The sequence below is a fragment of the Tigriopus californicus genome, chromosome 6 (assembly GCF_007210705.1).
Source record: "Tigriopus californicus strain San Diego chromosome 6, Tcal_SD_v2.1, whole genome shotgun sequence".
Taxonomy (NCBI): Eukaryota; Metazoa; Arthropoda; class Copepoda; order Harpacticoida; family Harpacticidae; genus Tigriopus; species Tigriopus californicus.
Window position 1 is genome coordinate 14,684,032 of NC_081445.1, and position 15,501 is coordinate 14,699,532.

At 39.7% G+C, this 15,501-nt stretch overlaps 2 protein-coding genes across 3 annotated transcripts; both read left to right on the forward strand.

Moving 5' to 3' along the window:
• The first annotated feature begins 2,953 nt into the window (after positions 1 to 2,953).
• Positions 2,954 to 5,664, forward strand: LOC131882071 (uncharacterized). Of its 2 annotated transcripts, XM_059229107.1 has the most exons (4): positions 2,954 to 3,664; positions 3,753 to 3,785; positions 4,194 to 4,533; positions 5,269 to 5,664. In XM_059229107.1, the coding sequence occupies exons 1-4, from the start codon at positions 3,519 to 3,521 to the stop codon at positions 5,560 to 5,562; spliced, it is 813 nt and encodes a 270-aa protein (XP_059085090.1). In that variant the 5' UTR covers positions 2,954 to 3,518; the 3' UTR covers positions 5,563 to 5,664. The 2 variants fall into 2 exon arrangements, with proteins under 2 accessions (XP_059085090.1, XP_059085091.1); XM_059229108.1 differs by lacking the exon at positions 3,753 to 3,785 and having other exon boundaries at positions 2,960 to 3,664; positions 5,269 to 5,616.
• A 1,844-nt stretch (positions 5,665 to 7,508) lies between these two features.
• Positions 7,509 to 9,281, forward strand: LOC131882564 (carbohydrate sulfotransferase 13-like). Its single transcript, XM_059229755.1, has 3 exons — positions 7,509 to 7,722; positions 7,786 to 8,059; positions 8,483 to 9,281. The coding sequence occupies exons 1-3, from the start codon at positions 7,631 to 7,633 to the stop codon at positions 9,194 to 9,196; spliced, it is 1,080 nt and encodes a 359-aa protein (XP_059085738.1). The 5' UTR covers positions 7,509 to 7,630; the 3' UTR covers positions 9,197 to 9,281.
• The last annotated feature ends 6,220 nt before the right edge of the window (positions 9,282 to 15,501 follow it).

Here is a 15,501-nt window from a genome sequence, read left to right on the forward strand (position 1 = left end):
AACAGCCACTCAAAGTCAACTTTAAAAGCTGAAGTTTCTGTTCTCACATTAAGAGTTTGAGCTAGAGCCCTCTTGTTTGAGCCAATGAACCCAAATTTGTTTGCTCCAATTTGTTTTTTTTTATTTTTTGCTCAGACAGTTTTTTTGTGTTGGACGTGAAAATTGATCAAATATTGATGACATTGCAAGTTTGCAAATGGCTCTCCGAAAGCAATCAATGATCCACCATTCCTACTCAAGAGTAAACTTTGTTTCATAAGGTCTTTAACTTTTCCCCTACACTCTAAATTCGGTTACTGCAAAAACGCCAGTCCATGCCGTTTGTTCCAAAACCAGACAACTTAGAGAACAAGGTTGATGTCTGATCAGTTTTAATGCTCTGCAGGGGTATCCTTCAAAATGTCTTGTGCAGTTACTTTCCACGAAAACACATCGTTGTCCCCTATTGAGAAAACATTATCTTCTTGATAAGGAGTTTAACTTATGGTGGCCCTAAGAACAGTGACTCCATGAGTGGTTTATTCAATACTAGTTAGTTTAGGGTCCACCAATTCATAACTTTCAGTACTATTTGTCCCGTTAACTCAGTAACACAATTGAAATTTTGTCAAGTTTTAAGCAAACTTTTGTTTATTATTGCCGTCTGCTTGGTTTTGTACCTTAGCAATAACAGCCCTTCGATTAATTTTGGGAGTTCCATTATATTCTTTGAACTTAAATCATCTCTTCAAAGCGTTACAGTGTGACCGTAAAGTTCCTGCCTCTTGATAACACCTCAACCAATGTACTATATTTGATAACATATGAAATGGTAATTCTGTTCCACAATTTAGCTAAAATAAGTGAAAATGAGAAGTCCATGTATCATCCACCAAACATCGGACTGTTTGATTCCACTCATTTGATCAAATGAACATTAAGGACAGGCGTCAACTAGTGAAAATAGAAAATTTGTGTTACCAATGTCTGGGTCTCCACTGGGTGGATAGTGAATTTACGTTAAGTAGGTTTTTGAAAATTTTAGTTTTTATAATGCATTTAGGTATGTAAGGTTTTTTAAGTGGACTAGAATTCCATAAAGCAATGAAATCAAAGTTGTTACCATGACGTTTTTGAGGTAGAAAAATGCCGGGAGGTGTTTGGGAGTTTCCCTGGAAACTTGATAAGTTTTTTTTTGAACATCGTGAGCTGTTATCGCATCACGGGTTCATAGTTCACAAGGCCTGGCTGCCCTCATCCCCATGGTTTCGCGGTTCTGAGTTTTTGTGCTCCTAGGAGGGAAGAAACATATAAGAGTGCATATAAAACCCGTAGAAGTGATCACGGCACAAACATTATAGGATCATTGAGACAAGACGAAGAGGCTCCCAATTTGCAAAAAAAAATCGTGATGCCTTGAAGAAAAGGAATTGAACCCTCCTGATGCATCTCACTTTGGAGTTGCGTGGGAGAGAAAAATCGCTTTCATTTGTAGAGTATTGGAGGGTTTGCTTGTCTCCTTGGGCACCCATGTTTTGTCCCACGATAAACTGTTCACTCTCATCTTGTAATCTACCCCCATCGTGAATGGACCACCGTTATAGGAAGTCTCTTCGGATCCTAGTGATCCTTCACCCTTGTACCACGCCATGTTTCTTTCCATGAAAGATAGCCCTCACCCAGCCGCCCAAGATACATTTTCCATGGAAGATATCTTTGCTTATTGGAAGGGACATCAGCGGAGAGTCCAGACCATGGCAGAATAATTTTGAGCACATTGGCGACAGAGTTCCTTGGCGAACTTGAAGAAAGAAGGAAGTGGATGAAGCCCAGGAGGTCAATCCACATCGACGATATTGTGCCCAAAGGAAAACAATGACCATTGTCCCGGGTGCAGAGCGTCAATATTAGTGAGGACGGACTGGTGAGAACGGCAATGGCTGTAATTGACAAACAAAGCGCTGGAGAAACGTCAAAGAAAAGTTTTTTTGCCAATTGCAGAATTTTTCCTGCTCGTACCGGAAGAAGAAAAATTTATTTAGTCATAAACACACATGCCAAGCGCTCTACAATGGTCGATGGGGGAGGGGAGAGGGAGGGGGTGAGTGTTCTGCCATTTAAAATTGCCGCTTCTGGTGCTTGGGGAATTAGATCATCGAATAAGTAACATAAAAGAGTAAAAATCGAGTTTGTTGTGGTTTTTACTGCAACTGAATCGGTAACTGGTGGACAATGCAACTCCAGACAATTAAAACTCAGATACCATAGCCTTAGAGCCTTTGATCTGCCGCTCTTCAGCTCTGAAAAGGAGTCTGCCTAGCTAGCTCCAAATGTACTCTCTAGGCCTTACTTCCTCTATGATTGGAAGATTTTTCTCTCGGGTCCTGTATTCTTATTGGTGGAGGGTTTTCGAGGGCTGCCGTTTTATATAGTTCAGGAAAATAAAAAACACAATACACGTTAAAGTTGAAAGGTTCAAAACATTCGTACGTCAAGTGCTCATTCGTGGAAACGTGATAGAAGTCTTTATAATTCTTCATAAAGGTTGGATGACTCGAAAAAACTTGGTACATAAATGTAACGTAAAACTAGGAACCCTGAGGAGATACTCCAGGGTGGGACTTATTTTGACATGTTCGAGTCTCCGTTCAGAGTCAAATTTGAAGATCAAAATAAATCTCACGCTGGAGTGTCTAACCAGGGTTCCTAAATTTTCTCAACATTTATTTTCCAAGTTTTTTAAACCATCCAAGCATGATAAATAATTCCACCAATAAGAATAAAGGACCAGAGAGAAAAGTCGTCTAATCAGAGAGAAGGATAATCAGCTGAGCTTTGTTGATCTTTCTTTATTTAGCATCTTCAGATGTTGAAAACAGAACGAAAACAAATCAGGAAATTCAACGAAAAACATTCATCTCCATTTTCTTCCTTTGAATAGTCGAGTGCATTTTGATTCATAATTCTATTCTTTATCCGGTCTCCCATTGTTTGGCAAGGCCCCTCTTCGTTATTTACATCCCACAAGTAATTTTCTGTTGTAAAGCATTCTCAATTGCCTGACAGTCACCAATATACTAAGCGAATATGGAACCATTCCTGTGTCCATCGTCAATATCAACGTCGACCCAGCTTTCACTTACAACTAAGGAAATAGTTGGGAGGAAAGCCAATCCCATCCAGATCTCAGAACACTATACATATTCATTTCCTTTACAAAAAAATAATAGTAAAACCCAAGATCACATCGTCAATGCGGATTTTTCTCTGCTTTACTTTTACTTCACTGGTCTATATGCTTCACTTGATCGCTTACTAGAGTGCATTCATGAACCATTCTTAGTCCAAAGATACGCTTATAAGAGGTCTTTGTGTCCCACAAATCGGTTCCAAATGTCAGGGGGTCATGTCTTGATTTGATTTTGCACACATAACCTTAGGTACAAATGCAAAGCCATACCGTCCCTCCAATTGGTGAATAAAACTCATGCACAAAACCGGAAAACATCTAGTTCACCACCGACGCTCATCGAGGGATCATGTGGATCAATATTAGGTTGTTCCTGTTCTTTTTAATAGGACAGGATGTCCACATGATTGAACAAAAAAAGTTCCATTTGAAGTCCATTTATGTGGAGCAAAACAGCCTTGATTTGGCATTGGTGAAAACCTTTCTTAACGTACGGTAAGGATAGGAAATTGTTTCACATGCATATTGCATTGAAACTACAACAAAATTAACAAATTCTTGAACTTGGATTGGGTGGTGCCAGGGCCGTAAGGTTGAGAAACACCCAGTTTAAAAGGTAAGATATCTTTATAAACTTTTAAATGGACACTTCACAGTAACCAAATATTGCAATCTTAGTTTTATTTTCAGAATGGCAAGGAATTAATCACAAATTTATTTTGTTGTTACGTTTCAATCTGTTGAAATATCCATTTAAATACAAATATATTTAAGGACAGAATATATATAATATAAAATACGTATACACCAAATCCGCCCAATAGATCAAATTTGAAATGATACATTCGTCTGGAACATGACCCCAACTGAGACCCTTGTCGTGCTTTTAAACATCACGTTGAACGTCACATCACAACAGAACAAAACAATCCCGTCTATGTTGATTTGCAACTTTCCATTAGAATAAGAACCCTTTTCACCTAATGATAAAAAATCATTTCTTAAACCATTATTATACACGTAGATCTGCACTGGCTTGCGCTTTGATGACAAGAGGTCTAAAGAAATTTGCCACAAATTACAACGACAACCAAGAGTGCATTGTTTACGACGAGACATTGCTGGAAGAAACAGAACACAACTCTGGGTCTTTGGTCTATCTATTGTACATCCCGGAGCCAGACTACCAGTATATTACGGTCGATTTTGAACATTCGTGCCCAAATTGGAATTTTGTAGAAAGCGGCATGGTTCTGGAATATACCTTAGAGTTGAATCAGTGCGCTCTGATTGAAGGCCTCAGAGGGGCCGATGCCTTTCCCATCAACACAAATATTGTCCACAACTGTGCTCATCAATTTTGGGTAAGACAACGGCAAAATTTTCCAAGTCAACTTGGAAGGAAAGCTCGAGTGTGAGCGAGCACCTTGTGATATTATTATGCACTGAAAGTTGAGGGTGGATTTGAAAGTGATGTTTTAAGCCATAAAATATCATTTTTATGCGACAAGAATAACGCCTAAAGTGACGAAATTGGTAAAGGCATTTAGAACAAAGTAAAAACTTTTTCCTATGTTGGGATACAATAAGCTACTTGGAACACTGAAACGTGAAATACTGATTTTCGTTCATTTTGTCGTAATTCTTAACTTCAAATTCGCTTGATCAAAATGTATCATTGTAACAAAATGTCCCGGAAAAGTTTTGCTCAGAAAAAACATCAAATTATGTGAATTTTTTGGTGCGAAAACGTTTCAAACCTACATTCTAATGATTATGTGGGAAAGTTCGAAAATCAGACATTTAATCATTTCAATAAATATAAAACATTGCCACTTCACATTGATTTTGCCCAAGCATAATAGAATGCTTCCGAAGCACACATTCAAAAGAAGAGCAAATAATTACCTCTAAAAATGCACACTTAAGATAGATAGCTATACTGAATCACTTTATATTCCCTATTCTACCTTGTCGAGTGGGCAAACCAATCTGAAGCTGTAGGTACAGTATAATAGATAAAGGGTGATGTTTGATTTGACGAATTTCAGTTAGCACTAGCGTGTCGTTCAGAGTTTGAAATTCTCATATCTTTCCAGCATTCGAATGACACCAAGATTCGGGCTAAAATAAGTCCTGATTTCTTTGAGCTCCACACTCAAGATAATTGCGACAATGGCAACATGACCTTCCAAGGGTTTCACAATATTCAAACGGACAATGATCCCGAGAACAAAAGTGGAAGTGCGGACGATTTGACGTTTTGTAGTAGAGTCTCTAGCTCTAAAGTGTTGGAGGCCTTTGACAATCCTCGGATTGAGTTCTTCAAATATGGAGGAAACCTTAATGGAAAGGGGGTCAATTTTACCGTATGTGCAGTGTCTATTGCTTGATTGAATTCATCTGAAAATAATTGCTTGCTCTCAAATTATTGTCTTCTTTGTCCTTAGTACTACTTTGTATTTCTGTAGTATTTCTTATACTACAATATTTATTTTGGTTCCCGGTGCTTCATTCACTCAAAGTTAGATGCAAATGGCGTTGTAAACGAAATTGGAGAACAGATTAAGAACGGGAAGTCCAGCCACATCTTGAATATGCTTCACCCATTTGGGCTCCAATGAGTTCAGCAGGTTTGCAAAAGGTCGAACAAGTCCAAAGATGTTTCACTAGGAACATCACAGGAATGAAAGAGCTCTCGTATTGGCAGAGGCTAAAAAAGTTGGGACTGTACAGTGTTCAGAGAAGGTACGAAAGGTATCTGATACCGCAAGTCTTCTAAAGCATTCATGAGCTTTGTCACCACGCAGGATTTAGGGTCAATTGTAGTGACCGTAAAGGCTTAATGTGCGTTTTGAGAGCACCTTCAAGTCCTCGAGAATCAAGACTAGTTAAAACAATGAAGTCCACTTCTCTTCTTTCTGGGGCTCCTTCATTGTTTAATTTGCTTCCCTCTGATATTCGTAGGGAATACGTAGGCCTTGTTGATCCAGTTGCATCTTTCAAGTCAGACTTGGACAAATTTTTGATCAAAATGCCTGATCATTGAAATGATCAAGTAAAATGAATCCTTTTTCTCATCTTGAAGTGCTGGGATTCCAATCCCAGTAGCGGTAAGGAAGTCTGCAAAAAATGGTCAAGAAACTTAAAAAGATGCCCAAAGTTTGTCGAAAGCATTTTGAGGTTTCATCAACCATTAGGTACTTGTAGCAACTATTTCAACATCAGGCACCATGGAGAGTCTCGTGATTTCGTTTCCGAATCTTTAGTCATGATTAGCACATGAAATTATTCTTATCATGAGATTACATGGCACTTTGAATTTGCCGGAGACCAAATACGGCCACAGAATGAGTTTGTAAAAGCAAACCACTGTCCAAAAGGTTATCCCTTTTTTTACAAAATTCGCAGAATGACCTACCAGCCGATTTGAAGATTGTAAATCAAACTAATATTGTTCCAAGTTTCATGCAGAGGTGATAATAATTGATCAATGTTATAGAGTTCCAAAAGAATGAGCGGTCAACATTTGCTTAAGGAGACGATATTAATAATAATTGATTCGGTACCACATACTTTGAAGTTGTGGGCAAAAAGAATTTACACATACCATATACATTGGCACCGGAACTTCAAACTGTTCTCTATTTCTTTCCTTAAAAAATGCAATGTAATTTCATTGTCTTATGACTTTTGTACTTGGCTTGGCATCCCTACGGAATAATGTCTCCAATTACGTATTTTTGTTAGACTCCCAGTCAAGCCCCTCCATGTTCCTCTAATTGTCTTCTCTACACCTCTTACTGAACTATCTATGTTTTAAGATTGTTGTACAATCACATTTATGCCGTTACGATGATTAATTGCAGTATTGACATAAACGAATATTGCAATAGAGGTCTCTTTCATTCACAATTTACCATCCTTTTTCCACCAAAATGGTCCCAAGGCACACGGCTAAAGGGAAACATTTTTGGCACCCTTCCTCTTTAGACCTTAGCGTCATGGCCTTTTCCATAAAGACCATTCGTGAGAGGAAGGTCGGGGTCAAGTCGTCCTCCAGTGTCGGTCCCCTCAACCAAGGGTTAGAGGCTGATTGGGCCAACCTTGATCCTCACATAATCCGTCCATCTTGCCGTTTAGTTAATGGCAGACCTGATGCTGTTGTGAGGGTCAGGGGAGACTATTGAGGACGCATTAAAAAAATTTTTTTTTTTAAACATCTACATATGTCAAATTTGCAGTTCATACAATGCTGTAAGATTCTTAGATTTGATGATATATAAAGAAAACGTTGTCCCGCTTATTGGTGGTCGCCCTGTAAGATTCTCTTATCAATCGAGGGTGGTAAATGAGAGATAAGATATATTTTCCACAACAATCGGACGCTTTCTGTCTTCTCCACCAAGAGCCTTCCAACAATCATTTGGTTAACCTGTCGCGTTTTGAGGGTTTAGCAACATGAGGCTTTCGAGAGTGTTCCGAGTACTTGGTTTTTCCTTAGCATTCATGTTGAGCATAGGTGTCTTTATTTTTCATAGAACACACATGAGGTGAGATTACCTCATACTTCATGTTTTGTTGCATGAAGCATAAGGCATGTGACTTGACTTTAGCTTTCAGGATTTCAAGGCAATCTCGTTTCATCCAGAATTCATCCCTTGGGCCCAAAGAGACCTGTTCGATTTATCTTCAGAGGAACAAAGTCAGTTCTTCAAGGACAAGGAACGCGAATACGCTCAAAGCAGAGAGCGGATTTGGTCCATATGTCAAAATTATAACACGTCTCGAAAGATGATCAAAGACAACCGACCAGGTTCTATGAACATTTTCAAGGATAGAATGGTGCACGACAAGAGACATAAAGTGTCCTATTGCATGATTCCCAAGGTAAGTGTGAATTTCTGTTGTATTTTTGACTGATTCGAGCATATACGTTTACCAATAGATGAATATTTTTGGATTTTTAATTCAGTCACCTAACCACCAGAAAGATTATAGCAAAGGCACAATTCTTCTTACATATTTTATGGACAAAGCCACTTCTCCAAGACAATAGATGGTTTCATGGCTTATATTTAAGTTAATCAAATATTCAAGGGTTTACCAGATATCGCCAGAAGCGAGTTTCAATCAACATTTGTGCACTCAAAAAGAACAAACTGTACCAACTTTTCCATTTTCAATTGTAATAAGGATTTTTCATTCCTTGTAGCTTGAAAACTATATTGCTCAAAAAGGTTTTGATCGTTTGTCAATACGAAGGATTACACACTTTATGATGACCTGTGTGTGCCTTTGGTTTCGTTTCAGGTGGCCAGTTCAACATGGAGCATGCATTTCATCCAGCTAGCAAATGTCTCTCAAAAAACAATTGATCATTGGGTTGAAGCCTTGCAAGTACTAGTTGTCAATTTATGGCCTTTTCCTATGAAAATAGACCCTCTGAAGGCCATGGAGGGACAGACTTCAATCGTGATCTCTCGCCATCCATTGGAACGGATCGCCTCCGTGTATTCTCAGAAGTTAGTGAACTTGGGTCAATCCAGTTGGAAGGATTTCTCCGTGTGGATGATCAGAAGCTATCGAACATCGGAACCGAACCGGTTGCCCAATTTGGTGTTGGCCGATCGACCAGACAAGGATCTCTATGTCAGTCCGCAAGAGTTCGTTGCTTTTCTGATAGACAATTTGAGTGGTCGAAGATTAGAACCAGATCCTCATTGGATTCCACAAAGCACGTTGTGTCCCTTTTGTCTTTTCAACTTTACCGTTTATGCCAAAATGGAGACACTGCAGGAGGATACGGCTTATTTTATACTCAAGTCTGGTCTGGCGCATCTCATGCATCCAGAATTAAGAAAAAATCCGACCCATCGCAAAGACCACTTGAAATATCAGAGGTTGTTCTGGTCGTCTGTTCATCCACGAGCCATTGATGAATTAATCCAGATCTACGAAATGGATTTCATTATGTTTGACTATCACCGGGATCGATCTGATGAGTTTCTATCAAAACTGCTCTAACTCTACGTATTGCGCCAATTCCGACCTTAACTGGTCGATGTCTAAACTTCAGCGAAAACATTTTAGATAAAGCGTTTCTAACACACGACATGTCTAACCGAGTTTTTCCGGAGCAGATTCAGAAGAACTACTTTCCAAGCTATTCACGTTCCTGAGCTTGTTGATCCGGAACCGGCAAACTTCTCCGCAAATCCAATCTCCTCGGGATGCCTGTGGTTTATGGGTATTGTGAGAAGTCAAGTGCCCGTGTGGGATGATCTTGTTGGGACGTTGGACCAGGAAATGGTTCGGGATTAGAGCCGCACAATCATCAACAGAGTTTGAAACGTAAGGTAGGGGCCTTGAGCTAAGGCAACCTGTGACTTCGGCCCACGTCACCCTGAATTCCTCCGGCGGCAAAAACCGCATGCTTTTGTCCTTCCGGTCTAACACGGAAATCATTGCTCTCTTCACAAAGGTTATTAAGGCGTCATGTACTCCAACCCCTTGGGGAGCACCGGGAGGTTGGAACTTCCCAATTAATCCAATCTGCCTCCCGAGGGTATTTTTTCGGCTGCCACAAAATTAGTGCCGTTATCAGAATAGATGGATAGCGGTCGTCCACGAAGGTTTTCGAATATTCTGAATGCTCCCAGAAACGCCTAGATCCTCTTCTCCCATTCGTATAACTTCCAAATGAACTGCCCTAACCCTGGTATTTAAACAGGCAAATATCAACCCCCATCGTTTCTCAGACTTGTTCCTTGATATTGACACCGAGAGGGGCCCAAAACTGTCCACAGAAATCTGGTAAACTCGAAATCGATGTTCTGGTAACTCGCTCATCAATTGCTCTAGAAGACGAGTAACTTAGTTAAGACGGAACGTATGTATGCCTTGCCTTTTCCTTTTTTTACCTCTTCCCTTCCATTAATTGCACGATATTGCTGGAGAGGTAACTAACGAACGAACATAATAATATTTACCTTTATTGTAAAATGATTTTACAGATTGTAAAATGTATGAAACCGTATGCATAAAATCATAAACGAAAATTGTTACAAGAATAAAAGAATGAAGCTCTCAGAATGACAAAATAGTTGACCAGAAAGTGATATCACAGCAGAGATGACTAGAGTTGGTTCAGTGCACATGGAAAAAGAGAATCAGGGAAATGACAGACAGTACATGCAAACACAGTTTAGGTAAAGTTAAATGATGAAATTCTTGGTTACAGACAAAGGAGCGTCACCGCCAATACTCCAAAGGGATGTCGGGCCAAGGACAATAAGGTGTTAGCAAGTCCTTGACCGGGAAGGACAACTTGTGTCCGGACATCACCTCCGGAAAGGTCATGTTCCCAACACTGTTGGACACTAACCTGGCCAGCCCGATGGTGAGGGGCTCGATTTCGCATAGAAAATGCGTCCATGCATTGTTGGCATATTGGGGCAGGCACAGGTATCATTTGAGGAACTTGGTGAAGGTAGCATCGGTGGATTTGAGGGCGGATTGGGCGGAGTTTGGGAGCCAAAGGTGAAGGCCGTAGAGGAAAATTGGAGTGATGTCGATCCGGAAGAGTTGAAGAACTATTGGAAGGGGAAGATTCTTGATGGGAAGTATATTACAAATATATTCGATCCTGGCCAAGGCCGTGATTACTGACCATTCAAGATGGTTGGTGAAGGAAATATGAAACCGATTTAATAATTTTATTTGACGATTTCAATCGGACTATTGTTTAAATAGAGGGAGATGGGAGGCAGACGACCTTTATGGAAAACCATGGCCTTCGTCTTGATGTAATTGACTTGAAGGCTAAGCTTCAACACTGGCGTCACAAAATACGTGCATTTGAACATTTTCAGCCCAGTTTGGTTTCAGACGCCTCGTAGTCTCCATCTTCTTGATCTCGTTCACTTCCTGCAGCCACTCACTTGAACCACCACGACCGGTCATCTCTATTGACTAAGTCGTCCCAATCTACATGGATTTGATATCGCCCGTTAGGGCTTCAAAATCTAGGAGCAGTGGTGGAATATCGTTTTGAAGAGCGGGTCCCGTGTGTAAGCAATCCTTGAGAGAAAAGGCCATGGAATCAAGACCGCACGCACTTTTCTCGAACTCGTTGTTTTGTAAACTCCATGGTCAGGTAACCATCTCTGATTCGGGTGATTGATCTCCTCTTCCTCGTCAATTCGTTTTGCATACCCATGCTATGTGCTAGGCTTAAATTGCTTTTCTTTAGTCCTCGTAGACCTCGGGATTATTCTTCATCTTTTTCAGGAGGAACCTAAATCTTCACTTGGCTGCTTCTTCATCATTCTTTGGCCTTAAATAACTTTTCCATGGCAAACTGACCTGCTAATCTGGTTCATCTGAGAGTTTGGTTGTGCCGTCGCGTATCGGCCTCATTGCCTACCCTTCCTCATGGGACCAAACCGGTCCAGGTTGGTCCCCTGACTCAGAACCAAAGTTTTCAGGGTCAAAATATTTTTTAAGCATGAATTCTAGTGATGGCCGCACTTGAGTGGAGCCTATTCGAGGGACAGACCCCTCCTTGCCATTTGACGCTTTTCCACGAACCACCCAACCAAGTTCCACGTGTAACTACAACGGGATCCCCACGCAATCCCGTCTGAACTTCCAACGGTGTGATTAGCGCCAGTTGATCCACCCATATGAGCATTTCCACTGGACCCAAACGATCCACTAAAGGCAAGCCCTGAAAATGCACTTCCCCTTTGCGGTGTTCCAAGAAAAACACTGAAATCTGGGACAGACCTGTGGCAAGGTCAGCGCCAATAACTCATGCTTCGTGTTCTTCTCAACGGTAGTAGTAATGTCAGTATCTCTTCCTATACTGATGGTACAAAATTGGAAGTTGGTAGGAATGGTCAGAATACCGGTAGTCTGGCAAAGGTCCTAGACCCAAGCTACTCTTGGGTTGCTGCGAGTAATATGGCACTGAATGGAATGAAATTTCGCTCAATGACCTTTGGGTCGACGCCATTAGACACTCCACTATTAGATGATGAAGGTAAGGACATTGAGCAAGTCTCATCCATGAAGGATTTAGGTGCAGTCCTCCAAGATAATGGAAAGTTCGATGAGCATATCCAGTTGAAAGTTGGTAAAGCTTTTCAAACATGTGGTTGGATATATCGCACGTTTAAGTCCAGAGATGGTGTCACGATGCTAACTCTGTACAAGTCGATTGAATATGCCTCTCCCATTTGGGCTCCAATTAGTTCAGCAGGTTTGCAAAAGCTCGAACAAGTCCAAAGATGCTTTACTAGGAACATTGAGGATATAAGAGAGCTCTCGTACTGGGAGAGGCTAGAAAGGTTGGGATGGTACAGTACTCAGAGAAGGTACGAAAGGTTTTTGCTGCCTTCAAATATTGGTAGGGCGTGTGAAGGCGTTGATCCAGTAGCAGGATTTAAGTTATACTTGGACAAGCTTTTGACTAAAATTCCCGACCAACCTTATATCGAAGGGTTAGCCAGATCAGCCAACTTTAATTCGTTGGTCGATCAAATAATATATACAAATAAAAGTCAAATAAATGAATAAATTTCTCGTCTTGAAGTGCTGGGATTCAAATCATAGAAGCGGTAGGAAAGTCCGCAAAAATACTAATACTAATAATCCTCTGACTTCCTTACTCACCAACCCGGATTAGCATTTGAGTTCTTGTCAAACTAAATTCGTTGTAAGGGCCTTGAATTTCGGCTGAGGTACCTCGAAGTCTTTCACTACTCTTTCAGAAATCAAAGTAGTGGTTATGAACTCGGAACGCACGAGAACAGTGATGGTGATCACTAGAGACGGCCAAAGTATGCATGAAAAAAATCATTTTATGCCATATTATATGCATAAAAACTTGTGAAAATATGCACTTAGATATGCATTTAAACCCGAAGCATGAGCTTGAAAAGTAAAAAAAAACAACGTTATAAATCGATAAATCAAAAGAATTGACAATAAATGCAAAGTCAATAACAGTTGAAAAACCATTTTGAAACCAATCCGATATAACTAAGAAGCATTAAAAATCGTATGATGATCACTAAGTAAAAGCTAACTGAATGTACTCCCAAGTTTAATAATCAGTGCTTTGAAAATTTTATTGCTTTTATTGTGTTTAAGCATGTGAGTTTTTTATGCGGGCTAGAATTCCATAAAGCAGAAAGCAGAAGTTGTTTCTTATGAGTTTGCGCATTAGAAAAATGCCAAAATGTGTTTGGGTATTGCCTTTAAAACTTCATAGGGTATTTTAACCACTGTGTAAGGTTACTGATAAATTGGTGCCAGTACAATGTTGTTTGAGGGTACCCGCAAAAAGAAGCTCTGTTGCTCGCCTGAGATCAAATTGTTGGTCACAATATGATCGACAATGGTTATTTTTGAATGGTCGCGTCTTTGTTATTTTGCCATCAATGATTGCCATCACAATCTGCACATGTTGCAAGGGGAGGAAGCTTATTCAACATAACTTGCTTTTCAACTTTCCTATTGATTGCTACTCCAAAGGAAATAGATTTGTTTGCCTTTGATGACTGAAAAGTTGAAAAGATCGGTCATTTATACAAGCCTGTGGTTGAAGGTACATAAAATCAATTAGAAGACTCGCCTTTCCACTTCCTTTTAAAAATATCGTGCCGTTCAAAAATCTTGAGAAACATCAGCCTAAATTCATAAACTAAAATGAGGCAGATGGGCTGTTTGGAAAGTGCAAATGAAACAAATATAAATACGGAGCCAAGCTACACAAGTTATGGTTTCGACTCTGATAATTGGAGCTGAAACCTCCAACATTATGGGTCCAATTTGGTACATTGTTTCAAATTGATATTCAATTCTAGTGAGTTGATTTCGCATGTTTTCCAGTTTCTTATTGAAATGTTACTTAATGCTCTAAACTTTAAGGCATTCTGTGGGTGTGAGGGTGAGGTTGAGACAACTTTTGTTTCTTTCTCTCTCCTTCAGTTTTTCGTTTTTCTCTGCACAATGAGGAAACTGGAAGCTTTTAGGTAATCTTAATAGAAATTGCCGTGTCCTGAATGGAGAAGATCAGGACCAAAACTTGTGATTGCTCTTTACAACATTGAAGATGATTTAGATTTCAAATCTTGTTATATTTGCAGTGCTTTATTGTTCGCATCTCCTTGATCAAATCCCGTCAGACTGACTAAAAGACCTGATTCAGAGCAAAATTGTCAAGCACTTGTTAGATTGAGAACTCAGTTTTCCGAGGGTTGATTTAAAAAAGTATAATCGATATTACAACGTAATCAAATTCATGATACCTCAACCAATACAACGATCTGATATACTTTGGAACAAATGTTTAGAATACATATCTATTTTGACCTTTATATCATTTGCCTCCCAACTTTCAGGTTTCAAAAAGCCTTGAGGCACGTAATCCCCCTTAAGATCAATACTGGTCCGGACATGAAGTAGTTAAAACTTTGGAAATAAATTATCATCTTTTATCAGGGCTTGAGTAACGCGTTACTTTTCCAGTAAGACTACCGGCAATGCGTTACAATTCTACAAAAGCAATGTTAACGGAACAGGTTTTTCAGCCCTCCCGTATCCTTTTTTTAAACGAGGGAAAGAATAGATGTGAAAAGGTTTCCTTCCTGATTTTATTTAAGTTCCGTCTCAAATGCAGTGACTAATCAATATTTTCTGCACTGTTGCACTAATGTCCAGTGACTCAAGAGAAGTTAAGAAGCAGGGAAAGATGCCCACATAAATGCAAAATTATTAAGTTAAATGGAAGGCAATGTCAAAGTTGAAATAATGGGGAAAATGTATGATGAAGGAATATAAAGGAGAGCGGGAAAAATATGACGAAAACAATACAGTACAAGTTGTGGTACGGCATACGTACAATAATGGAAATATTTATTTGCCTTACGGTAACTCTTTTCAAACCATGAAAAGAAAGATGAAAAAAATTCTTCTTGTCAATATGTTTTGTAGAAACAAAAAGGTCAAAACCAAGCATTCTTTAAATCCTTGACCCTTTGCATCCTTGACCACTTGTGCTCTGGTATATTTTTTTGTGGCACGTCATAGTTATCTATTAAACGCTTAAGAAGCGTAAAAACTCGCATTGCACTTCGTTTCAGTTTTAGGCTACCAAAAGTAATGGCGACCGTAACGGTAACGCGTTACTTTTCAAAAAAAGTACGGTTAACGGAGTAGTTCTTTTGTGTTCCGTCCACCAGCCAGGGGTGAAAGGTCCTGACTTATTGAATTCCCGTGGTGAACGGAAACATGGAACTCCTGACCCAAGCACTAGGTAAAAA